General features: G+C 48.5%; 1 protein-coding gene and 2 long non-coding RNA genes across 5 annotated transcripts in view; 2 read left to right on the top strand and 1 right to left on the bottom strand.

Moving 5' to 3' along the window:
* SMOC1 (SPARC related modular calcium binding 1) overlaps positions 1 to 26,137 on the bottom strand; it is a 157,134-nt gene that overhangs the window by 23,913 nt on the left and 107,084 nt on the right. For 2 of the 3 annotated variants that reach the window (XM_019451398.2, XM_019451399.2), the window contains exons 6-7: positions 12,444 to 12,533; positions 10,382 to 10,462 (exon numbers count right to left, since the gene is read on the bottom strand). In XM_019451398.2, the coding sequence (XP_019306943.1) occupies positions 10,382 to 10,462; positions 12,444 to 12,533 (171 nt within the window). The remainder of the gene's footprint in view (positions 1 to 10,381; positions 10,463 to 12,443; positions 12,534 to 26,137) is intronic. The other variant, XM_019451400.2, reaches the window with a different exon arrangement.
* Positions 5,800 to 11,972, top strand: LOC109268244 (uncharacterized). Its single transcript, XR_002080535.2, has 2 exons — positions 5,800 to 6,033; positions 11,401 to 11,972. It is a non-coding gene; the product is annotated as an uncharacterized LOC109268244 (long non-coding RNA).
* On the top strand, positions 19,430 to 26,098 carry LOC128773029 (uncharacterized). Its single transcript, XR_008417250.1, has 2 exons — positions 19,430 to 19,559; positions 22,952 to 26,098. It is a non-coding gene; the product is annotated as an uncharacterized LOC128773029 (long non-coding RNA).

Genomic DNA, 26,137 nt, shown 5'->3' with positions numbered 1-26,137 from the left:
AAAGAAAGAGACAGACAGCAAAGCTAAGACACTGGGTAACCTGAGTCAGCAGGGATCCGTGAGCCAGTCACATCGTGGACTCTTTGGAGAAAGAGCAGGGGTGACGGAGGCAGTGGGAAGAAGGCAGTGATCAGGGCAGGTCAGTAGCATTCCGGGTTCTACAGAGTCATGGAACCAAGAACAGACCTACATCTACATCTGTATCTGTATCCGGATATCTAGATCTGTCTACATTTAGAGCCACCTATCTATATATGTGTGTATATTCATCCATATATAGATATAGATAGATATAGATATAGAGAGAGAAAGCGGAAGAGGCAGAGAGATATTTATTTTAAAGCATTGGCTCACACGATCATGGGGACCTGGCAAGTGTGAAATCCGCAGGGCAGGCTAGAAATTCAAGTAGGAGTAATGGTACAATCTTGAGTCCAAAATCAATAGGTCAGGCCAGGAGGCTGGAAACTCAGGCAGGATGTCTATGCTACAGTCTGGAGGCAAAATCCTTTGTTCAGGAAATCTCAGTTTTTGCTTTTAAGACCTTCAACTGATTGGATGAGGCCCACCCATGTTATGGAGGGTCATCTGCTTTACTTAAAGTCAACTGATTGCAAATGTTCATCTCATCTAAAAAATAACTTTGCAGCAACATCCACACGAGTGTAGGAACTAGTCTACTAGTGTAGAAACTGGGCACTGCGGCCTAGTCACGTTCATCTACAAAATGAACCATCATGAGGTCCATATGAAAAATGAGAGTAAGAAAAAACCCCCAATCTTACAGAAAACCACACCGAGAAGGGCCATGGGCCATAGAAATGTGCACTGGGAAGGTGCCTTGATGAACGATGCAGTATTTGTGGAGAAAGAACCAGAAGCTCTCCTCCCAGGGGAGGTGCAGTTGCTAATTAAGGGCTGCTGCTCAGACCATCCTGACGGAGGAAGCTGGTGGAGTGGAGGGCAGTGTCCTGGGAGAGGACGGGGCTCCTGGAGTCTCGGACCTAACGTGGGATCCTGAGTGACCCACGAGATGAGGGCTCACAGAGAGGATGCAGAGGAGGTCAGGGGCCCCCGTGGACACAATTTCTCCCAACGTCGTACTGGCTGTGTGCTGGCACCATGTCACGCTATGGAGAGGTCAGAAAAGTTCTGGAAGACATAGCAAGAAGGAAGAACCAGTCCTGAGATCTTAACCTATCCTTACCCCAGGCATTCCTCCATTCCTGGAACTTTCCCTGAGGGCCCCAAGCTTGAGCGCAGTCTCCCTGTGCTGAGTGTAGGACTGATGATGCCTCCCATAGCCCTTACCCTTGGGGCTGTGACTTGCCAGCTCTGTACGTTCCCGAGAGCGAGGCCTAATGGCAGCCTTTCTCCCCCCTTCCTCATCCCCACCCCCGGCCCCCAGCTCCTCCTTCATAGCAGAGCCATGGAGTCTCCATTTAAAAGACGCATAAAGAGGATTTCGTCCAGGAGCCCCCGTACTGCTGGAATCCCTGCAATGCACTCTCCAGCCGCGGAATTCTGCTCCAGCCTGACTTTGCAGAGACGGGGCCACCCATTGTTGAGTAAATGCCAAATGGTGGGGATGAGACCACAGAGGCTGAGAAGAGAATGCCTGTCCCCTTGACTCATCCTGGAAAATGCTACACTCAACCCTCAGACTATCAAGCATTGGATTTTCTTGGGGGGGAGCAAATCAGCAAGAGGTTACCCGCCTGGAAAGTGAGAGGAACTTATTTATGCTTCGCTGCGAAAGGAACCGTCCCACCAGGCCAAGAACATTAAGGAAAACACTAGCGTGGTGTCGCCTGCAATTATCCTGAAACCCCTTCAAACACCGCACGCCCACCTAGCCTCTTATCAAAAATGAATGAAATGCTGAACGATAACCCAAAATAACAAACCGTGCTGTGAAAAACAACCTTTCCTCAATCACAACATGAAATTCCAGAGGCGGAAGAAATCGCGTGGCTCCTGCCTCGGGCTTCTCTGAGTCAGCGTGTGAGGGTGGGAGTCGCGTGCGCTGCCGAGGAGGGGACCGCAGACACGAGAGGAGGGGCAGGTGGGCCCAGGTCCGAAGGCACTGACCTTCCTGGTGTTGAAGGGCCAGAGATGTGGTCTCCGGGGGGGGAGATGCCGCTGGAGCCCATACTCTTCAGGAGAGATTTATGGAACGTCATGGAACAGGCCCTTTTTTGTTGACTCGGCCACACAGCGTTTTAGCACCTATGGTTTCAAGCCAACTATGTGAAGAAGTTATTTTTCTTACTTGTAGACTTCGCACTTTTTCACAGGAAGGGCCGAGCAGCTCCCGGGGGACCAGTCTTCCAAGCATCGTGTGATGGGCTGGCTCCACCCTTCCACCGTGGACCCTTGCATCACACCCCACACTGACCTGCCATGTGGCCATCGCCAGTTCCCGAGTCTGAGTCATCCAGGGACCTAAGCACCCTCTGGAGGGGAGAGGGACGCGCAGAACTATCGCCCAGGGCTCCCGTCAGAACAGAGGACAGACCAGAGGCCTAGAAAAGGACAAGCCCAGAGGAGAGGCCCAGGCGAGAAGCAGCAGTCACTGACAAACAGAATTGAGTCAAACCCCTAAAACCGTGTTCAGGTGTGTATCAAGTAGAGGTGGGAGTGGGGAGAACAGAAACCAAATAGGCACAAATTTAAAATAGTCACCTCTTCCACTGGAATGGGTGCCCCCATCTCTTTAATCTAAAGGCCATTTTCCCCATGGAGTGGGCGGCCAAAGGAAGTAAAAATGATATCATCACCCAATCTTAACCTGCAGAGGGACTTTGGACCCCTTCTCTGGAGGAGGGCACCCCTTCTGAGGGACTCACTGGCCAAGAGATGCTCTTCAGCTCTGGCCCATTAGAAGTGACGGTGGCATTAATCCTCAGCGGGACAGCCGTTCCCAAATGCCAGAGGGAACACAGGGCAGTCAGAGGAGCCAGTGTGGGGACACCCGGGCTTCTTGGCAAGGCTGAAAGCGAGAGCAAGGGCCTAGAACTCCCATCCTGCCCACGTCACCAGGGCCTGGCACGTAGAAGGCTCCGTCGCCATTTCATGGGAGTCAACAAAGGCTGTAACAGATGCAGTGCAGCATGGTGGCCAAGGGCATGGGCTCTGGGGTCAGATGGACCAGCCTCTACCACGTGTTATCTCTGTGACCTTGGGCAGTTTCCTTCAGCTCTCTAAGTCCCAGCTTCCTTACCTGGGAAAATAGGGTAACGATAGCGATCTCACAGGGTCACTGTGAGGCTGTGATGAAATAGTGTATGTCAAGCATCTCACCTGGTCCCAGAGTCAGCTGATAAATGACCTAAGGTCTTAGCTGGTGTAAGGGAGCAGTGTCCTCAGCCAATGTGGAGGGAACCTGGGCTTCCTGACCCATCCTCATGAATAACTAGTCTCCGCAGTTAGCCTTCAGGGATGGATCAAGGGTGGGTAGTGGGCACAGTCTTCCCCAATGCAGGCAATAAAGGGGCACACTGGCTGTAGGAAAACTAAAAAATATAATAATAGAACTAAGAATCAGTCTGCCTTTTATGATCGCCATCCCAGCAACTCAAAATAGTATCAGTGATGGAACATTTCCCTCCACTGGAGTGGAGGGCACCACTGCCCCCCTCCCTCTGGGACCCCATCGCTCGACAGTCGGCTCCTTCCTTAGACACCCCTTGTATTTCTTCCCCTTAGCACCAGGCAGAGGCCTTGGCACACAGCAGTTGTTGATGGGCCTGTGACCCTGAACAAGGCCCTCAACCAGCCTGAGCTCCTTTCTGTCATTTAAAATGAAGCGGGGGGGTGGGGTGCCTGGGTGGCTCAGTCAGTGAAGTGGCTGACTTTGTCTCGGGTCATGATCTCACGGTTCATGAGTTCGAGCCCCACACTGGGCTCTGTGCTGACAGCTCAGAGCCTGGAGCCTGCTTCGGATTCTTTCTCTGTCCCTTCCCCATTCACATTCTGTCTCTCTCTCTCTCTCTCTCTCAAAAATAAATAAACATTAAAAAGTAATAATAAAAAGATACGCTCTCTTGGCCCACAATTTTATAATTAGGCAACATCGGGTGCAGGTCCCCACAGCTCAGCTGCCTGATCAACATTCAGTCTCCCATGTCCCAGTGAACCCAAGCACCAGGAAGGGGTTAAGTGAGAGGCACCCAGTGAACCCAAGCACCAGGAAGGGGTTAAGTGAGGGGCACTGTTGGGGCTTTCAGGTTCTCCTTTGCACCACTCAGCCCCCTCAGGGTCACGCTGCATTGCCTGACCTGCTGTGGCTCAGAGGCCCCATCTCCAGAACAAAAGCAACCGTGCCCGTCCCACATGCCTGACACTGGCTGAGGGCACCTACTCACGCGGGTGTTTGCAGTAGGCTCTGTAAATAGGGCGTGTTGCTGGGATGAAATGTCGTGGGTGAGGACGTGTAAGGGAAAATTACAAACCAGCCAGCCTGTCTAAATAATTTCTCTCTGTGGAACCCAAAATGGCCAGGCATGGCTCACCATTGTCGGAAGCAGTGACCTCTGCCTTCCCACGCAGAAGAAACTGAGGAGTGGAGGAAAACAAGATATAAATTCTACGGAAGATATTTCTTCGAGGATGGATTGTCCCAATATAGCATATAGGCACTTTTTTTTTTTTTTTTTAACTTTTCCCCCAAAGCATCACTGACTCATATCCCTTCAAATTTTAGAAAAGGCCCCATCTCTACTGCCTCATGCCATTCCGGGAGCTCATATGACCCTTCCACCAAAAAGAATGTGAAATGCTTCCCAGTGGTTTTGCAATGACATGTACTGAGAAGGGGCAAGCTGTCTTCTTTCTAGTTTTGCTCAGTAACATCATTGACCTTGATCTGACAAGCTCTGTCCTTTAAGGGCAAGAGCTAGCAAATCAAACTTCAGGCGAGACAGGAAGGAGGGAGCCCACGCCGGGGGGGTGGGGAGTGGTGATGGGAGAGATAGCTTTTGTCAAATAAAGTATCATAACTTCACCCTTCATCTCCCAAAACACTAATGCATGAGTGTGCTTATAAGATATGTACCCTGACTTCTTCCAAAGCCATTTTACAAATAAACACAGAATGAGGATCCTCAGACAGGGAAGAGATGGTATTTGACTTCTAGTAAACTGGAAGGAGGCAATTACAATACCTCAGCAGGACCTCTGGGTTCAGGTTTTCAGCAGCAGAGGCCAAAAGGAAAATGCTGGGGCGCATGGTTTTGCTATCAACACCAAAAAGCATACAGACTCACCTGCAGAAAAAACCTTTGCTGTTCGAGCAAGTCCCAGATAGATGCTGGTCATACTTCCGCCCAGCACCCCTCTGTCTGAAGCAGATGCGGGGGGTGAGGGAACAAGACAGGGAAAGCTAATTTGAAAACAGGGCAATACTATACTGTGGGGCTGGGCTCTCTAGGGCCTGCAAACGTGTTTATGGCTCCTCTCTGCAAAGGGAAAGCTTGAGAAAGGCCTTTGTTGCTATGGAGAGAGCCATAGGGATGACCACCCTTCCCTGTCCCCAGCTCCCTTCTACTGGCCGTGAGTGGCCAAGACACCTGCAGAAGATAGATGGGCAGACATCCAGGAGGCCAGTTATAGAAATAAACATCAAGGGTTTGTTTTTATATAGATACTTTAAATGCTCACAAGCCCAGACCCGTCCTCGGCTGCTAACGTTAGCGGATTACTCATTCTTCCTTCCAATCACGTCATGTGCAAGGTTCCAGGTGGCTGTGGGGTATTTGCTCACAACGGCTACCGCTGGTTTCCCTGAGAGCTGTTTATTTTTCCAGGCCTCAGGTCATTACATCACCCCGCGGTTTCTGGGCAGGCCAAGAGTGCTGGTTTGGGGGGGTGGGGGATCCGGCCGGGAGGTGCAATTGCCTCAGTGACCCCCACATCCCAGTCACAGCAGCTGTCCCGGCAGGAGCTTCCTGGCGAGGAAGGACCAATCCCAAATGCAGCCAAGGGAACCACAGCAGGCCCAGAGGAGCAACGCTCTGACACTGACACCGACAGGTAAGGGTCAGGGGGCTGCAAACCCCTTACCTGCGACATGGATGGTGAGTTAGGCAAACGCTCCCACGTAGGAGGAGACGGGGTTGTTTTCATGACAAAACTTACAAGAAACGCATTTCCACCCTGTGTCCCTGCTGACAGCTCTGTCTCCCGGAGACAGTTTCCACAAGCTGCTGCCTTCGGGGACACCCGGAAGGAAGCTGTGCAGGACAAAGAGGCAAGGGAGGAAAAGCGAGTCCTTCTGGATTTCACCCACAGTGCCAGGTTCTAGGGCCTTCCTGAAATCCCAGATGAGATCGTGAAAGAAGTTAACTAGGAAAGGTGGCAATAAAGGAACGAAACAGACGGATAAGGAAGAAGGGAAGTCAAATGACTCCACCAGTGGCCCTGAGAGCGAGCTAGCCACGTAGGGGCAGAGGGAAAGGGCCTGTGTGCCTTGAGGGCATTGCTATGCTGCTCCAAGAGAAGAGTTAAGGCTCACACGAGCATACGTCCTGAGAGTATTTTCCCAGGCCAGAAAGCACAGAATTTTGTCATACTGGGGGGTGGGGGTGGGGGTGGGGGGTGGTGGAAATCAAGAGGGAGAGAGACTTTTGTAAATCACAGCTGTACGACAGTGTCTGCACCCAGTAAAATTAGAAGCCGTGGGATATGGCGTATGGGACGGAGAATGAGACAGCCTAGTTTTCGTCATTTCGTTAATCTCTCCGCTCTCTCCTATAAAAATGCAGATGACTAAAAAGACTTTTAAGTTCTAGTTATATCAAGAAATGCCTTAGTAGCTAGCCTCTGATACCAAAAACTCCGCAAGAGTTCATATTTTCTTACAAAAGCAGAACAGAGTCTCTGGCCAACACTCATAGGTGGGAAGACACCTGCTCTCAGGTTCTAGGGCGTCGGCTGGCCAGGTACGTCGTCCTCCTGAAAGTGGGAGAGCTCCTGGTGCAGCGGAGACAAGGATCCGAGAGAGAAGTCTGAAGAGGCAAACCCGTCAACGCCGAGGCTGCCAAGTACTCAACAGGCGACACTGACCATGGTGAACACAAGACAAAGCCTTAAAAACAAGGATCGACACCTCCAGGAGGAGAGAAGGAGACAGGATAAGTCTGCAGGCGTATGCGTCATGTTATTGCAAAGCTTCAGCTGCCCCGTGGAACCTTTCCAACATCAACAGTCCCCAGGCCAGAAAACAAACCTGGCGTCACAGGGTCTGAGTGTGAAAGACGGATGTTTGGGGTGTAGAGGGAACTGAGATGGCCTTCTTGCCTCCGAGAGCGAGTGGGAAGAGCTCTCACCTAGACTGGCTTCTGAGGCCCACTTCACCCTCCCCAGAGGTGGGGGCTGAAGCTCACCTAACCCAGAATCTTCTGGCAAACTCTGACGGGAAACCTGCCTCGGGGGCTTGACCCAGAGGCTCCAGTCCAGAGCAGAGCCAGCACCCCAGACATGAGTTATCATTAAGGTAGATCTAACTTCTCATCAAACCAAATGGAATAGCATGACGGGTGGCTAGCAGAGAAGCCATTATTTTTTAAATCATTTATGACACACCTACTATGTGTTAGGCATTTCATATATTGTTGAATCCTCAGAAAAACCCTGCAAGGCGCTAATAACTTTGTTTCACGTACGAACTTTCTCGAGGTCACTTAGCTCTCACGGGAAGCTAGCACTGGAAGCCAGGTCTATGCTATCCCATTTATTTACATATTGTCTATGGCCGTTTTTGTGCTGTGACAGTAGAGTTGAATAGGTGACAGACTGTCTGGCCTGCAAAACCTAAAATGTTTACTATCTGGCTGACCCTTTACAGGAAGCAATTTGCTGGCCTTTGGCATATAGGAATGAAATAGAAGCATTTGGATGGGAATGTGTGCCTGGGGGTGTCTTTTTTGTGGTTTTTGGTCCCTCTCATAGACCAGGCAGAAGGAAGGGCCATGCCTCCTGAGATGTTTCCCAGCATGCCCAGGGAAGCCTAACTCAGCCCAGGAGCTCTGGGCAGCTTATGTAGCCCTGCCCAACCCCCACCCCCCCCAACACGAACCTTTGCCAAGCGTTAACATTCTGTTCTAGTGCACACTCTCACAAATGAGAGGTCTGACTTTTGTGGGCAAGGGTAGGGGCTCATTTGTACGTAGAAGGTGGTAAACCTTGTAATGGCAACAGCACGGGCTTTGGTATCGGACAAACCTACAGACCTGGCCTGGGCTGAGTCAGGCTTCCCTGGGCACGCTGGGAAACATATCGGGAGGCATGGCCCTTCCTTCTGCCTGGTCTATGAGAGGGGCCAAAAACCACAAAAAAGACACCCCCAGGCACACATTCGCATCCAAATGCTTCTATTTCATTCCCATATGCCAAAGGCCAGCAAACTGCTTTCTGTCACTTCCAGTGAGGTACCACAGGCACCAAAACCACCTCTCTTTGACTTATATTTGCCTGACAGCAAGAGGGGAGGCAGGAAAAGGTTCTGCAAAGAAGCTTTTGCTTACAATGACAGTCACAAATTCTTTCCTGATTGAGATTCTCGCGGTAAGAGCAGTATCATTAATATTTCCATTGTTCCCTACCTACCATGATGATGAGAATAACAAAGATAGGTACTTACCGTTTATCCTGCACTTACTATCACTTAGCCAGGCACTGGTTAAGTTCCACACAGACAGTAACTCAGCTAACCTTTAACCACAGTCCCCTGAGGGAAAGATCATAATCCCAGATGAGAACTGAGGCTCAGGGGGGGATTATGTGCCTTGACTGGGTCACTCACTAAGTGTCGGAGCCAGGAAGCGAATGCAGGTTTTGCCGATTCCAACGTCTATGCTTTAACCATGGCACGATTGTGTCAAAGACTCTGGCCCACAGGATTCACAAGGTCTTCTTCCCACCCCACCATCCCATACGTCCATCTTTGATAAAAAAAGGGAACCAGAGGGGCGCCTGGGTGGCTCAGTAGGTTGAGCGTCCGACTTCGACTCAGGTCATGACCTGTGCTTACAGCTCAGGGCCTGGAGCCTGCTTCGGATTCTGTATCTCCGTCTCTCTCTGCCCCTAACCCATTAGCATTCTGTCTCTGTCTCCCTCAAAAATAAATAAAACATTAAAAAAAAATTAAAAAAAAAAAGGGAACCAAACACATGCAGCCCAAGTCACAGAGAAAATCAACCAATGCTGTACGGATCTACCTCATGGGCTAACTCACTTCCTGCACTCAAGTTTCCCCACTCCCACCTTTAGGACAAAGCTGGCATACAGATAAACCTAAAGGGGGCCAATGAGAGCCCACTCATTAATTGATGGTCTTGTAAAACTCTGCCCATCAGTTCAAAGGGATGTGTCTTTTGTTTATAGACCTTGATATCCATAAGGAAAAAATGATATGGCTGAAATGAAATTCACCAACCAGGCATAAATTATGCAGAGGGGCATTTCTCACAATGAGGTCTTAGGCTAAAAGAAGGATGATTTCCCCATGATAGAGATACAGATTGGGTTTGTTAATACATTTTCCTGTTGGTGGACTTCTGGTCGTTACTGATGGTAGATGAACTTTATTGCTTTTGTCTTCATTGATGATCAATGAACTCTACAAGTGGGTCCTACAAATCTAATCACCCTTCAAAAATTATCACCTTTCCACAAGGGGTTCAGCCAGCACCAAAACTTGACCACTCATAAGACCCTCAAAAGATCATATCAGAAAATACATGACTGTAAGCAGCCATTTTGAGCCTTAAAAAACGCACAGAAGCAAGTCTCTTATGGCTTGAAGTCCAACTTTTCCATGCCAGGCCATTTTTAAAAATTCTCTGCCTGGCATATAAAGAGCCACTTGAAAGTATTAAAACATGTAGTCAAAAGATTTTTTTGCGGGGCGCCTGGGTGGCGCAGTCGGTTAAGCGTCCGACTTCAGCCAGGTCACGATCTCGCGGTCCGTGAGTTCGAGCCCTGCGTCAGGCTCTGGGCTGATGGCTCGGAGCCTGGAGCCTGTTTCCGATTCTGTGTCTCCCTCTCTCTCTGCCCCTCCCCCGTTCATGCTCTGTCTCTCTCTGTCCCAAAAATAAATAAAAAACGTTGAAAAAAAAAAAAAAAATTAAAAAAAAAAAAAAAAAAAAGATTTTTTTGCTAAAAGGATCAACTACTCATGAAAGATGATCCCTGACATACTAACTGAAGAAAATTAAAGTTGGAGGGGATTAACTCGTCTAATCTCATTTTATAGCTGTAGAAATTGAAGATAAGACAGGTTAAAGGACTTGCCCAAGCCCACACAACAGGTAGTTGTGGAGTAACCACAGGGCAACCACAGGCGAATCGGCATGTATACAATCCCAGGCAGATCATTTACCTGAATTTCTTACATTGGTGTTGTTCAGTTTGGAGTCCTTGATTACCAAGTGCTTAATCCATAGAGTGGGGGCCGTAATTTCTGAAAAAAAAAAAAAAAAAGAAGAAGAAGAAGAAGGGAGAAAATAAAGTCTGGGCAAAGGGAGTAGATAACTTGTAGTGCAGCTCCCAGACTTCAGGAGCTTTTTCTGAAGCCTGGGGCATCAAGGCTTGGAGCTTTCTCCCTCATTCCACATCCACTTTGTCCCAATGCCCTCTCCCTTCTCAGTAAGGAAGCTCCTCTACCCGCCAGCTCATAGGAGCCAACGAGGGCCTCCCATACTCAGAGGCAGAGTGGTCTAAGTCCAGAGGCGCTGAGCCGCTCCATCCAGGAATAAAAATATTATCCCAGGAGGTGAGGAGCATGGGCCCAGCCAAGTCTCTCTCAGCTGCTTCCCTGGAAGAAGATTTAAAGGGGATAAATCAACAAACGAATGCCAAACAAACCACAGAGACCATTTTGGAGGAAACGACTGAGCCACAACAGATTTCAGTTTGCTGAGACTCTGTTCCACATGGGAAGGAAAGTGATGAGTCCAACGTGTGCACCAATACCTTTCCTAATGGATTCTCACTGAACAGAGGCTGAATCCCTCCATCCAGAGAGCTTGGGGAACCTTTAGGGCCTTCAGGGCTTGGGTTGCTCAGTGGACAAGTGGTATGGGAATCAGGAGAACCCTGATCAACTTCAGAGTCATGAAGTCTTCAGTGGGATTGTTGGGGCGATCTCCCAAGGTGACACGGTCTCCACCTCCCACCTGATCCCCCAGGACCCCAGACCTGCCAATAATCCAGGAGATTTGTGGATCACAGAAACATCTGAATTTCTAGGCATGAACACACGTATGTTCCACTAAATGACCAGTTGTAAAGGACAGCTCACATTCAATCCTATCTAGAGCTGAGCCTGTGCTAGAGACATCCCTAGCCACAGTACCAACCAATGGCATAATTTCTTTTTACTCCTGTCTCCCTGTCCAGTCTCGTGATTTAGGCCTGGATACACTCAGCCGAAAGCTGCTCAGAGGTCGCTGCATGTTGCACTCAGAGTCAAACCTCATTGTCAGACTTTCTAGAAATTGCACTCTGCCAACCTTCCTGCTCTTCTTCATGGGAACTTGGAGTACACAGCAAAGCATCCTGAAGAATGCAGGCCAGGAACAACCCAAGCTCAAAGAGAGGCCAGCCTTCTGCACTCCATGCCCCACCTGTCATTCTTCATACCTCCAGGGACATCCAGCCTCTATCTTGCTACCAGCCACACTATTTCTCTTGCCCTAGAATTCTCCTCTTACAAATGTCTTGACTCAGCTCTCACGGTCCAACTTAGCTAAACCAGGTCCACTAACCAATCCCTTTCCCCCTACTTTCCTACAATACCCCATCCCCACCATATGCTCCCCTCCCCACTACCCCAACTACAATGCCCTGATTCTTCCCATCTCCTTTCAAGATCCAGTCCACGTTCCATCTCTTGACACAGTCTTTTCCCAGACCATGGTGATCTCTTTCTCCCTTAAATGTCCATTATAATAAAAACTGAGACCATGTAATTTAACACATAAAGTTCTCTGATAGTTGCCATTGTCTTGAGAGCAAAGGCTTCATCTCATCTAATCCTCCATTGTCCCCCACAGGCCTAGCACAACGCTGGGCACAGAGAAGGAACTTGTAAGTGTCGGTTCATCTACTGAAGGGACAGTGCTGGCCTGTCTTTCTCAGCCATGGCTCCTCGGTCTTGGCAGCTCAAAGGGTCCATCCAGGCTGTGTTATTGTTGGACATCAGCAGCCAGGCAGGAAGCCTGGCTAGAACAGAGGACCTTTCCAGAAGTAGAGAGTGTACCAGTTCCTGGGAGGATTTGCATTTTTTAAAAGGTTAAAACAACCCAGACTAAACTGGGAAAAATTGAAATTAAAAAAGAAAAAACTAATAATAAAGCTTACACAAACATCCAAAGAAAGGATGTTCCTCAAATCTAAACACGGGTGGGAGAATTAGAGTCGTAAGTAATAAAAGAGCTTACCATCTCCATCGAATACTGGCTGAGTCTCCATCGTGGGTGTCGGCTTAGACCCGTCATCTGAATTGAGGGTTAAAAAGAATCGAAAAGAGACTACCATTATTGAGGTAAATACTATCTACTCTCCAGCACTGTTGAATGGTTGGGGTTTGCACATGGCCCGGCCAAGTCCCAGTGAAGAGACCAAAGAGAAAGGAAAGATAGAAAGCAAGAACAGGAAGGAAAAAAGAACCACAGAGACACGCCAAGAGTAAGACAAACCCAGCTGTGTGTTCACCATTCCAGGGGAGGGACAAAAGGGAGCTCAACTGTCATGGCTTTGGAGGGCCCTCCCTCACTAACCTGCACGTACCAGCATGATGACTCTGTCAGCCCTGGTCCTCCCCGCAGGAAAACTGAGGTGGGGGGCAGGCATCTTCCCCAGCAGCCCTGGGTTTTGCCCAGGCAGGTTAGGATAAGGTTAGCATACTTGGTGGCATAAAATTCTGGTGTCCCGAGTTCCGTCCTGCCCTCTTATGAAAGGTACCAGCATAGTACTTAGTGGCCCTCGTTGAAGAGCTTCAGGAAAACACCAGACCGTGGTGCTATTCCCTCTTGAACACCTAGCTATTTCTCTAGCCTCACCTAAAAGGGAAGAGAAGGGCAGGAGGGCCCATCCTGTCTCCAGGATGCCAAAGTGAAAAGAATCAGGAACCCTTAGAACATTTTTTTAACTGTGAAACATCATGCTCTCCAATTCCCATTGAGGTGGGGGCAAACAAAATGGAAGGGGATGTGGGAAACTGCACCCTGGATTTGTTCTGAAATTTGTACCAGAGATGATGGGAGCAGGAGGTGCCCAGTAACAAAACCCTAATCTACATCATTCCAGCAACATTGGCAGCTCCCTGAGGGGCAAGACCCTCTGCAGGTCAGGAGCGAGTGTAGACTTTACCCACCTTTCAGGACTCTTGAGTTTTTTTCATCAAGAACCCCAACCTTAGTGTCGGGCAGTGTCTCTCAACTTCTTTTCATTATTGCCCACCTAGACCTTCTCTCTCTCTTTTTTTTTTTAATCATCTACCTAATGAACTATCAATAACATAGGTACACTGTGTTTCTGTTGATGTGGTGTATGTATAGCTGTGCTTTCTATGTAAAAAGAGCAAAGAGTTCTTTTTCCTCCTGCCACCCCCAATCCATTTTCACCTGCTTGGTATCTCTGCCGCCATTGAGAATGCATAGATGAGAGATTTCTCTGTATTCTCCCTGGGCGGGGATGAGGGAAGAAGAACCCCAGGGTCTCAGGCAGTGTGACGATTACACCATCCCCCAGAAATCTTTTACAACTGAACACTCTATTCTCCAAGCATCGACTATTTTGTTGTCATTTTATTCAGTCAGTCATTTATTTCTATTTGCTTGCTTGTTTTGCCAATGGCTCTTATTTTTAAGCTTTCGGTTTTGTTTGTTTATTTTAGCAGAAGAATAATTCACTTGCAGTATTGTATTCGTTTCAAGCATACAGCCTACGGTAAGGCTAGTGACCATCTGTCACCACACCAAGTTGTTACACTATTATTGACTATATTCCCTATGCACGTTACATCCCCGTATCTTATTTGTTTTATAACCAGAAGGTGGTACCTCTTAATCCCCTTCACCTATTTCATTAACTATGGAGAATGCAAGTTCTCAGATAGTCTCTGAGACGCCAGTCAGATCACCCATAATAACAACCCTCCACCATTTGGAGCTCCCGAGACCTTTGGCCGACTTCCCTGCATCTTATCAAGGAGGGAGGAAGAACACAGAGTTCTGATCCCTTTCTTGCACCAACACCCCACCCTTGGGATCTTAAGACTGGAGAGCTATAGAGACCCTAATCGTGGCTGGAGGCTGAGGCCAGCAATCCGACAGTTGTGTGACACCTGACCCTGCTATTATTCCCCTGTGCTGACACCAAGACCCCACTCCGACAGGGGCCAAGGCGATCCCCAACTATGTGACAATCATTCCAGGGAATGAGATATAGCAGAGGGAGAGGAGTTAACTAGCTGGACATCTTATTTGCCTCACACTGGAGTCCTGAACAGGCATCTTTTGATGCAAAACTGTGGAAGTTTGATCTGGAAGTCATTGAGGGAGAATAAACACAGAGCAGCACCACACAATGTCATTTTGTTTAATAGCATCACTTCCCCTGACTCTATTAACACCTCTTTCCATTGAATTCAATGAGCCACTGAATGAAGTCTTTTGGCAGCTGCAATGCACATTTGGTTGCTCCTGCCGGATGCAGAGTTCACAGTCTAAATAGCCTAGTGTGGTGTGCTCAGCCTCTCCACACCGGGTGGCTTCACTTTAGAAGTCTTAAGGGCAACAAAGGGAAAGTGAGAAATCAAACATTCCCAGGAGGACAACGGTGAGAACCCAAGTGAAAAGCGGTTCATGCAGCATTTTCATATTCAACTAAAATCCTCCCGTATTCCAAGAGCTGTAACTCTCTCTGGAGCAGGATAAGAGAAAACATTCTGCTTATTTCGCCCATCATCCAGATGAGAGTCTGGGACTGCCCATCTGGTGTAGCAATCAGCAGAGGTCTGTTGCTCAAGGAGAGGAAGAAGTGTTTCCAGTCTCCCGGGGGAAGTTCTGCACTTCTGCAGGCCAAGGACCTCCGCGATTACCCAGATGCAGGCCCAGAGCCCACATCGCATGAAGCCACGTGCAGGGAGTGGATCTTCCTGCAGCGTAGGGTCACCAAGGGTGAAGAGATACAGCTGTGCTGCCACAATGGAGGCCCTAGATGGAAATCTTTATGAAGTGAGAAAAGACAAAGTGCCCTGCCGCCAGGAGAGCCACCTGTGAAACTCAGCTGCCCAAAGGCTGAGAAGCCAAGCCAAAGCCAACAGGACCCTCTGACCATCATCTCCGGGCACCTGGGCACCTGGCTTCCAACCCAGCAAACAAACGCACCCTTCTACCAAACATAGGTCCAAGGCCTGGGTCCAAGGTCCACATCAGTGCTGCTTCCTGGCAAGCCTTGGGACAATACCAGGTCCCACACTGGGCCCCGGGGAGAGGGAAAAGCTTCCACTCAATTCCCCAGTCTCTAGTGGGGTCACACTCCAGATTCTGGCTTTACATCCCATAAACTGAAAACTGAACCCTGCACTTATCTTCTCTGGGCAGGGATATCCTCTTCTAAAAATGAAGTATGCCTGCCTTCCCAGTCTCAGGATACTGTGCAGGAGTAAGGACTTTAAAGGCCTTCGGACACTAAGTATGAGCAAGGACTTTAAAGGTATAAATACCACGAGAATAAACCATTTTATCCAGCCACTTACTTTTAAAATCGGATTTACAAAATTAAAATCCTATCAAAGTTTTTAATTAAAAAAAATAAAGTAAACCTTACAACTCAGTTAGAAGATGAACAGCCTAATTTTAAAGTGGACAAAATATTTTAATAACATTTCACCAAAGAAGATGCATGGACAGCTAATGGATACATGAAAAGATGCTCAACGTCACTAGTTGTCAGGAAAATGCAGATTAAGACCACACTGAGGTGCTACTATGAACCTGCTAGAATAGCTAAAATTTTAAAAAATAGAAAATACCAAATGTTGGCAAGGATGCGGAGAAACTGAAACCTTCATTCATTGCTGTGGAGTAGCCATGTTGGAAAACGGTTTGGCAATTTCTTTTTTTTTTTTAATTTTTTAAAAATGTTTAAAAAAAAAAAATGTTTAAAAAACATTAGACACAGAATCTGAAGCAGGCTCCAGGCTCTGAGCCATTAGCACAGAGCCTGATGCAGGGCTTGAACTCATGAACCATGAGATCATGACCTGAGCCAAAGTCAGACGCTTAACAGACTAAGCCACCCAGGTGCCCCCGTTTTTGCAATTTCTTTAAAATGTTAAACATAAACTTATCATTCTACCAGACATTCCACTCTTGAGAAGCCAACCAAGAGAAAGAAAAACATGTCCACTCAGAGGCATGTATGCCAATATCCATAGCAGCATTATGTGTATAGCCTCAAACTGGAAACAATCCAAATGTTTGTCGACTGGCGAACACATAAACAAATGGTGATATATCCAGATGATGCAATATTGCTCAGCAATGAAAAAGAATGAATTACTAATACGTGTGACAATATAAACCTCAAAAGCATTATACTAAATGAAAGAAACCATAGCCATGTGCAAATACTACCTATTGTATGATTCCACTTCTATGAAATGCCTAGTAAAGATAAGCCCATAGAGATAGACAGCAGCTGTGTAGTTGCCTAGGACTGGAGGAGGCAGTGGGTTATAACTATAAATGGGTACAAGGTTTCTTTTTGGAACGATGGAAATGTTCACCAGTAACGGCTGCACAACGCTCTGTGCTAAACCCAGTGAACTGGACGTTTATGATGGGTAAATTTTATGGCATGTAATTATGCTTCAATAAAGCTGTTAAAACAAAAGGGGAGGTAGTGCTGTTATTTCAGTGATTCTTAATCTGGGTGGAGACCCTCCCATGTACTTTAAAGAAAAACGTATCTGAAATCTCAGTTTACATATATGCACAGGACGATGTGATGCCTGATGCTCATTGTCGGTGGTTCTTTTGGACCTCAAATAGTAAGACTTTAGTTCTCTTTAATACCACAATACTCTTCCAGAACAAGGAGAAGAGAACACTGGAAAAAAAAAAAAGCCAATTCAAAGATTATCACTTTTCTTCCAGGCCAAAAAAAGAAAAAAAAAAAAAAAAAGTAAGTTTGGAAACACGAAAAAAGTAAAAAAATAGAACAATTAAAAAAACAAGGCAAGCTTACACGAATGAATGAATGAATGAATGAGGCAAACTTGACAGAACATCTCAAGGATAACGTCAAGATCAGCAATAATGGTACCACATTTTGCAACACTCGAGTTTTTGGCAGGTGGCTTTCCTCATCTGTTCTCACCACTGGCCAGCACAGAGGAAGCCACCAGGCAGATAAAAAGAGATCGAGTCTTGGGGATAGAAAGTGATGTGCTCAAGCCCCAAGGGAGTGAGCAGCAGTGGAAATGGCCCAGCCCCAGGGCCCTGGCAATTTCTTCAACCCCCAGCCATGCCTCGGCCTCGAGGTGCGGCCCCAGAGAGTTACAGCCCCACACGGGCTCTGCAAGACTGTCCAGACAGTGGGTTTGTGTGACAGCACGATTCCTTGCCCTGCGAGAAGGCCTGGCCCACGCACAGACAGCTGGAAGTCACTTCGACCCCCGATGACACCGTTCAAAGCCTCCTCTGTTTGGCTTTTTGATTCCTGATTGACACTCGCTGGCAAGTGGAGATAAATGCGGGCTGAGGACAATGTTGATCCGCTCTGACTATTCTCAGCGAAAGACTTTTCAGAATAACAAACAAAACAAAACAAAAACTCAAAAACATTGGTGTGCTTAAGGGATTGAATAGAGCCCAAGAGGTCCAGGGAAGCAGGGCCGTGCCTTTCAAGGCGCTGGCAAGTCCATTGAGGAGTTAATTGTTTGGGTGTACAATGAGTTTATTCTGACCACATACAAAGAGCTTTCTCTTCCAGGTCCTTCAAAAGCAAATGTGTCAAAGGGGCCAGAGGAGGAATCTGTATTAATGCCATCTCTTGGGGTCTCTGAGACTGAGGAGCCTTGGAGAATGAAGAAAAAAGAAATCACCACCCCCCTCCTGAGATTCGGAAGGTCTCTCAGTGATCCCAAGTCCCCCTTGGATTCTTGGGCTCTGCCCAAACCATGTCCATCACGGGTCACGCTCCCTCTTGAATTCTTTTTAGGCTGCCATTGGTCATCTTTTCCAAAGACACAGAGATAAACTTCAGCCTACTGGAAGTACTGGAAGGTTCGCGCTTTTGAAGGGACCACATTTACACCAGAGCCACCAACCCCTTCAGTGTGTGACTCAGAGACCTTGTGTAGAAGTTGAAATGATGTAATCTGGGCATCACAGGGAGACAACAGTGCCTGTTTGCGAAAGTCCTGTAAGGCACTGGCCCAAATCATACCAGGAGGAGGATGGAATTTTAGTCAACCTCAACATTTCCTAAGATGCAGGTCCCATGACCACAAGGCTCAGAAATGTACTGTGAGCTTTCCTAATCCTGACCTTTGAGAACAGAGGTTATCTGGGCCCTTCAGGTCCTTTCCAGAGCAAGAGATCAATGTTTTGCATTCCATCTACCCACCTGCACACTCCCTCCCAAAAGAAGTAAAAACAAGCTTAAAGTGGTCTTTTTGCAAACAATTCCCTAAGTCCTCAAGCTCCACATTCCCATGAATAAGAGTAAAAACATGATGCTGGTGGAAAAAATAGACCAGACATGGAAGAAGAAGAGGAGAAAAAGGAAGAGGGAGTGGAGCAGGGAGAGGGGGGAGAAGGAACCACCAGTGGCAAAGTCAGTTCAGAGCTGGGTGCACAAAGAGAACTGTGCTGATTTTTTTAACTCTTTATTTTGAAATGATGATGGGTTCCCAGGAAACTGCAGAAATAATACAGTACACTTCACCCAGTTTCCCCAGGGGTAACATATTTATAGTTAACATAAATATATAGGTAACCTGAAATTATATAGGTAACCTCATTACTGTACAATATCAGAGTCAGGGCATTGATACTGGTGAAATCCACAGAGCTTATTCACACTCCACCAGTTTTACACGTACTCATTTGTGTATATGTGTGTGTGTGGGGGGGAGGTGGTGTAATTCTATGCAATTTTATCCATGTGCAGATTCGTGTAACCACCATCAATAGAATACAGAACGAGTTCATCACCACCAAGATCTCCCTTTATAATCACACTTCCCTTCGTGCACCCCATCTCTCACTCCTGGCAACCACTAACCCTTTCTCTGTCTCTATAATTTTGTCCTTTCTAGAATGTTCTCCAAATGGAATCATGCAGTATATGACCTTTGGAAATCAGCTTCTCTCACTTCGCATAATGCCCTTGAGATCCATCCAAGCCATAGTTGTGCATACCGACGGTTTATTTCCTCCTATGGCTGAGTCGTATTTCCTCCTATGGCTGAGTCGTACAGGCACCATTGTGTTTCACCCACTGAAGGATGCCTGCGTTGTTTCCCTCTTTGATTACTACAGGTAAAGCTGCCGTGATCGCCCCTGCACAGGTTTTTGTGTACGCACAAGTTCTCTTTTCTCTGGAATAAATGCTCACGAGTGCAATTGCCAGACTATATGGTAAATGAATGTTTAGTTCTTTACTTTGTAAAGAAACTTCCAAAGTATTTTCCAGAGTGGCTGTATCATTTTGCATTCTTACCAATAATGCATGAAGGACCCAGTCTCACCACAGCCTTTGGTACTGTCACTATTTTTTATTTTAGCTCTTCTAACAGGTGTACCGTGGTACCGTATCATGATCTTAATTTGCATTTCTTTTTGGTTAATGATGTTGAGCATCTTTTTTGTGTGTTTATTTGCCCCCTGCATAGATGCTCTGGTGAAATGTCTATTCGTATTTTGTTGACTTTCTGAGAGTTCTTTACGTGTCCTAAATAGAAGTCCTATGTCATATATGTGGTTTGTAAGTATTTCCTCCCAGTCTGTACTTTTTTTTTTTCTCTTAACAAGATCTTTCAGAGCAAGTTCTTAATCCCAATTAGGTCCAGTTTGTCAATTTCTTAGACCATGTGTTAGTTGTTCTAAGACACAAAAGCTCTAGGTTCACCTAGCTGTGATTTCTTCTAAAAGTTTTAAGAGTTTTTACATTTTACATTTCGGTCCGAGGTCCATTTTGAGTTAATTTTTGTATAAATTTTTGTATAAATTTTTGTATATTGTTGTGAGGTTTGGGGTTTTCTGTTTTTGCCTATGGATGTCCAGTCACTGTGGTGCCTTCTACCTTGGAACTACTTGTACACCTTAGTCATGTCAGTTGGCCATAGAAGTACAGGCCTGGGTTCTTTGCTCTGTTCCCTTCATCTCTGTGTCTATCCCTTGGCCAAGGCCACACTGTCCTGATTACTACAGCAGTATAAGTCTTAATCAGAGTACCAGGACGTCAACTTTGTGACATTCTGGAAAAGGCAAAATTATGGAGACAGTAAAAAGATCAGGGGTTGCCAGGGGTGGGGAGTGGGGGTGAAAAGGCATATACAGGCAGAGCACAGAGGATTTTTAGAAGAGTGAAGCAACTCTGATACTATAACGGTGGATATATGTCGTTATACATTTGTCCATTCCCATAGAAAGTAAAACACCAAGAGTGACCCCTAATGCAAACTATGGACTTTGGGTGATAATGATGTGTCAGTGAAGATTCACTAATTGTAACAAATGTGCCACTCTGGTGCAGATGTTGATAATGGGGGAGGCTGTGCCTTTATCAGGACAGGGGCTATATGGGAAATCTGTGTACTTTCCTCTTAATTTTGCCGTGAACCTAAAAGCGTTAAAAAAAAAAAGTCATTTTTAAAATAGGAAATGAAACAAACATATCTAAAAGGGGAGAGGTCAGAGCATTTGTTCAGAAGAACACAGGGAAGTATGAGTTGGAAATTCATAACGGGACATGGGGGAGTAAAGCACTGACGATCTCTTTGTTTAAAAAAAATCAGATAGAATGGTCCCTCCTACGTAATTTTTCGTTTCAAGATGGTTTTACCTCTTCTAGCTCCATTGCCTTTCCGTAGAAACTTTACAACAAGCTGCTTTTGAATCTCAGTTTTCTTTCAGCAGTCACAAAATTGGGAGAGGAGGACCTGAGAGCCGCCCCTCCCCTGGGAGCTCCATGGCACTCAGAGCTGGCGATAAGTGGTTCAGACGTGGTCCTGAGACCTTTGCACCCACTGGCTGAAATCCCTGCCTCTGTCCAGGTTACTGGGCCACGCCTGGAACTGAACTCACTCAGTCAAGGGACAGTGTAGTCTCGATGGCCTGACAATTTCTGAGCCTTCACCTGCACTCCGGGGGGTCCCACAAAGGCACCAGACAGAGGGATCAAGAACTTGTGAGTGGGCCCATGCCCAGGCAGCCTCCTCCGAGGGCCCTTCCTGAGAGGCTCTGGCCATGGGAACTACCAACCAGGGCTGCTTGAAGGGGTCACCTGCTTTGCCTCCCTGCCCAGGTGACAGCTTCCCAGCATCTAGACATCTGTGCTCCCTGGGAGGCTTTACCTCCATCTGAAGATAACCTCTGTAAGAAGAGGCTAAGAACCATTAGAATGGTTCCACAGGGTAAGGCCAGGACTCTCATCATGTTACTTGTCACTGGGTCCTCAGTGACTGCAACGAGCCTGACACTTAGGAAGCTCTCAATAAATATCTGTTGAATAAAAGAATAAGAAGCCAAGTAGATACACCGAAGGTTACTAGTAACACCAGGGACTCATAAGGATCTATGACTAGGAGGCTTTTCCAGATGCCTAAACCCCATTTCCTCTCCGGTCCTCGGAAGTGGGGATATGGCAGGGATTCAAACTCTTTGTTTAGTAGCCTCCACACATAGCTTTCTTTCAGAGACCCCAGAATAGGGACTGAGATGGAGGGCCGGGATTGAGTGCCATGAGCCAACCGGGGGGTGGGGCAGGAAAGAGATACAGCACACGCATGAGCACTCAAACACACCCAGGCACACCCCTCTGCAACCGAACCCCACAAAGCCGGTACACGGAAGTGCCGGGCTTGGCCAGGGCGGCTCGGGACACCAGCAAACAGCGGCAACACACATGCAGAGAGCAAAAAACCGCCTCTCGCGGGCCTGGAGCTGCTGAGGCACAGTTCTGTTTCATCAGGCACCGTATGAGAGAGAATGCTTGTCCCTGGGGAAATCTGATGTGAGCAGAGGCCCGACCCCTAGAGGTCAGCAGCTGCCCGTCTCCAATCAAATCCAGCCCCAGACGGTGGGCAGTCAGACTTTTGCCATCTGATGGCAATGCCGACAGCTCGACTACTGACCCAGCCTCTCCTTCAGTGCTGGGGGAAGAGAAAAGAGAGGTAGCTGGGAAGAGGTTAAAGTCATCTGAGCAGGAACGATGCTCCGCTTGGGGAATGTTCTGAGACAGCCAGCCTCGCACACCTCAGCTAGGCTCAGGGCAGCGAGGTGAACCTCCTTTAGGTGTGCCGACCACAGGAGAGCCGAGGCTGGAGGCCACACAGTCCCCTTTGTCTGGGGACTGCCAGACCCTGCCCTAAGCACATCCCTCAGCCCTGAATGAGAGCTCTGCTTCATCCACCACCGCAGCGATAGGTCCTCTGAGCCGGCACCAACCTGTAGACCAGGCTCCGTGAAAGATTCTAAACACTGAGATGCAGAGAGGGACCCACGACAAATAACTGTGACTCACTGTTTACTGAGAGCACACAGTATGGAGCAGCTCAGGGGGGATAACAAGTCTCCACAAATTAAAGGTGGGTTGGGTTTTGGGAGTACTGCCCCTCTCCAACACTAGCTTGACAAGTACAGAAGTCTGTGCAGAAAATGCAGGCAGAGCCTGCTAATGTTTTCATTTTTCTCTCACTTTCCTTAAACAGCTAAATCCTAGACCTCTTACAAGTAGGAAATACTCAAACTGCAGAAAACTCCTGACGGCCCTCAACTTTCACTCGCTGTGTACAGAAGCACCAGCCCGGGATCTCCGTGGTCCTGGGTGCACAGAAGAAAGCTCCCAGAGAACTGGCAGAAAGAATTTTACAAATGCTCTCCGGCCCTCACCCCCTAGAGGCTGAGAACTCCCCTCCTGCACCTCACAAGCAATCAAGCCCAGGACCAGTCCCTGACTCCGTATTCAGCAATCCTGGAAGCTCCCCAAATCGTCCACTTTCATTAGCATCAAGACCCCAGAAAGAGGCACCTTGGGAAAATCTGCAAGCCTTGGTTGGCCGGGAAAATCTGCTCTGGGTAAATTCATGATCTCTAAACGCATTTTGCCTCCCAGCCTCTGCCCAGCTGTCCTTCGACCTGCTTCGGTTGAAACCAAAAATTTATCTCTACCTCAGCTTCTGCGGCCTCCAACTGTTTTAGCAGCAGATCGTCAGAGCTCAAGGGCGGCCTTCTTGCTCTCTTCTGATAGTCCTCTGAAGCACCAATAACACACATGTGGAGGCACGTGTGCCCCCCCAGCTCCCCCTGCCCCCCCCCCCCCCCCGCATCACTCTTCAAGGGCAAGGACCAAAGGAGAAGAAGGGGAGGGGAGCCAAGATGGGAGTGCCCCAGATCAATGGATATTTGAAACTCAAACACATGGCCCGGGACCTACACTGCACGTGTTAATTACCACACATGTGCCCATAAAGGGGTCCGTGAAACACAAGGGGCCCAAAGAACAGAGCGAGGAAAGGACATTCCAAGGGATTAAGTAAATAGTCTGAAGTTCTGACCCTCCTCCCCTCCCAGAGCACGTGCATCTGGGTAAGATAACAGCGCCTCCCTCCCTCCTTCCCCCACTTCTCGCCTCGGGCCTCACACCTGTGGACCCAGGAGCCGCAACCCAGGCCTCCTGTCTGGGCCAGCCGCCTGTGACCCGCTACCTCCCGGCCTCTCTCCCTCCTCCCTACCTCCTGTTATCTCTCTGAGCCTCCTCCCCCAGCCTCCTCTGCTCGGCCTTCTCCTCCTCTCCTCCGCAGGACTAATTCCTGGCTGGCAACCAGACCTTCCTTCTTTGCACAATACACCTTTTCATTCCTTCCAGGCAGAGGGAACCGATCCCTCCGAGCCCTGTCGGCAGAGCGGGCTCCAAAAGGCAAGAGGGCGGGAGAGGAAAGGCTGGGCCTGCGCCTCTCCCCTCAACCCCCGCTCCCCCCTGCCACCCCCCACCACTCTCACACCCAGACCCGGGGCCTGGCTTGTACCCCTCACTCTGCACAAGGGCCCAGGCCTCGCATCTCTGCAGCAGGCCTCAGGGCTGTGAGCTCCAGCTCCCGGGAGATGCCGTCTAGGAGACCCCACGTGTGGGCACCAGCTCAGACAAGGGGCCTTTGTGTCTTCCCACCTGCTGCCCTTCGGAGCACATTCCATTCTTAAGTGGCAGCCGAGAGAGGGACCTCAGCGGCCGACACAGGATATTACAAATGCCCTCTCGCACCCTGTCCCCCTTCAAACCCCAGCTTCCTGGACAGGTGTGGCTTCAGGTGGCCCTTCCTACAGGTGGCCTGAGCCTGCTTTTCTCTGCACGGCCTACGACAGACAAAGAGGAGAGGGTTAGCACCTATGTAGGTCCTCCAAAGTAGAAGGAAGGAGAGGCTATGGGCAAAAGTCAAGTCTCCAGGGACGAGCGAGTCCTAGCATCCCCCACTGGGCTTCTGCACCACAGAGGAAGCCTCCGCAGAGCCATCTGGGAGGCAGGAACCCATCTGGAGTAGGGGAACGAAATGCTGGAAACTGAGCAACTTGTCTCTGAGAGGAGGCGTCAGACTCTACCCCTATTCCTTGCACCATCCCTGGAGGAATCAGGGTGCCCTGCCCTCTTCCAGCTGGATCACCAGGAGGCCGCAATGACCACCGGTCTGTTTCTTTTGTTGTCCATTGGGTGCAAAGCCACATCAACCTGGAAAGTACTTCTCTGTGCGGTTTAAGAACTAAAATCCCATCGTCTGCCTTTCTCAGTGTGGGGGCTTCATGCAGCCTCACGCCCTCAGTTCTCTCTGGTGGGGAAAATCTGGGTGGTATGTTTTGCACGATTGCCAAGCGTTTTTTCTACTACCACGACCTCATGCCCCAGGATAGAGGCGATGTTCCTGAAGTCTTTAGTTGCAACAAGAAAAATTGAAGGCAGCTCCCCTTTCCAACTCCAGCAAACTATAGACGGGCACATGCCATTCACAGGATTGAGGAGTTCAGGTCTTTGCAGGAAGAATGATTTACGCCCTTCTCCCACTTTCCCACCCAAAAGGGAACCACAAACACACACGGCTACCTCTCCCTGTCCTGGGAGAGACCTAGAAAGGCATTTGCTCCCTTCTTTTTACCCACTTACTCATTCCTGCTTGCGGGAAGGCCCATTAGTCCACGTTTTCTAGTGGTATCACTATGCTCCGCTTCCGTGACTTCTCGGAGCACCTGCACTGGGGGGCAGCAGGCTCTCCAGATTCTCGTTTCCCGCAATCGGGCAGGGTGACTTTGCCTCTTCTTCCCACCCCCATGGAATAAGGATTCGGGGCGGGGGGCCAGGGTCTCGCCTCAGTCTCCTCGTGACAGCACGTGCAGGACAAGCCCGGGGAACCTCACACTGATCCTCTGTAGGCCCGGCTCTCCACGTGGGCATTCACAAACATGAAATTCCCGAGGCCCAGATTCGGATGCAATCATCCCCCATCTGGATTTTACCCAAGAGCCTGAAATGGAGGTTCTAGAGTGCCTGCGCACACAGTGAAATTGATACTTGTTCTGCATGCCGCTACAAGCTGTGTGTGTGCATGCGTGCGTGTGTGTGTGTGTGGTCCTGAAGGTAACCGGTGGTGGAGCTTAGTGTCCTCCACGCTGGAAATTATGGTCCGCATATCCCAGGGACCTGTTCCTCATGTCGGCGGCTCCACTAAATAGCACTCAGACAAATGCCTTAATTGAGGTTAGCCACATAATTTGTAGGGCCCAGTGCAAAATGAATATGCAAGGCCCTTTGTTCAAAAGGCGGGAACACCGTGCCATTAAGGGCACTAAACTATAAAGTTTTATCCTCTCTTCCATGGCGTCTCTCTTGACTTGTCGTGGTGTTTTACATT

This window comes from Panthera pardus, unplaced genomic scaffold (assembly GCF_024362965.1).
Source record: "Panthera pardus isolate Hobbes unplaced genomic scaffold, ASM2436296v1 HiC_scaffold_24, whole genome shotgun sequence".
NCBI classification, from domain to species: domain Eukaryota; kingdom Metazoa; phylum Chordata; class Mammalia; order Carnivora; family Felidae; genus Panthera; species Panthera pardus.
This window is presented reverse-complemented; position numbering and strand designations above follow the sequence as displayed.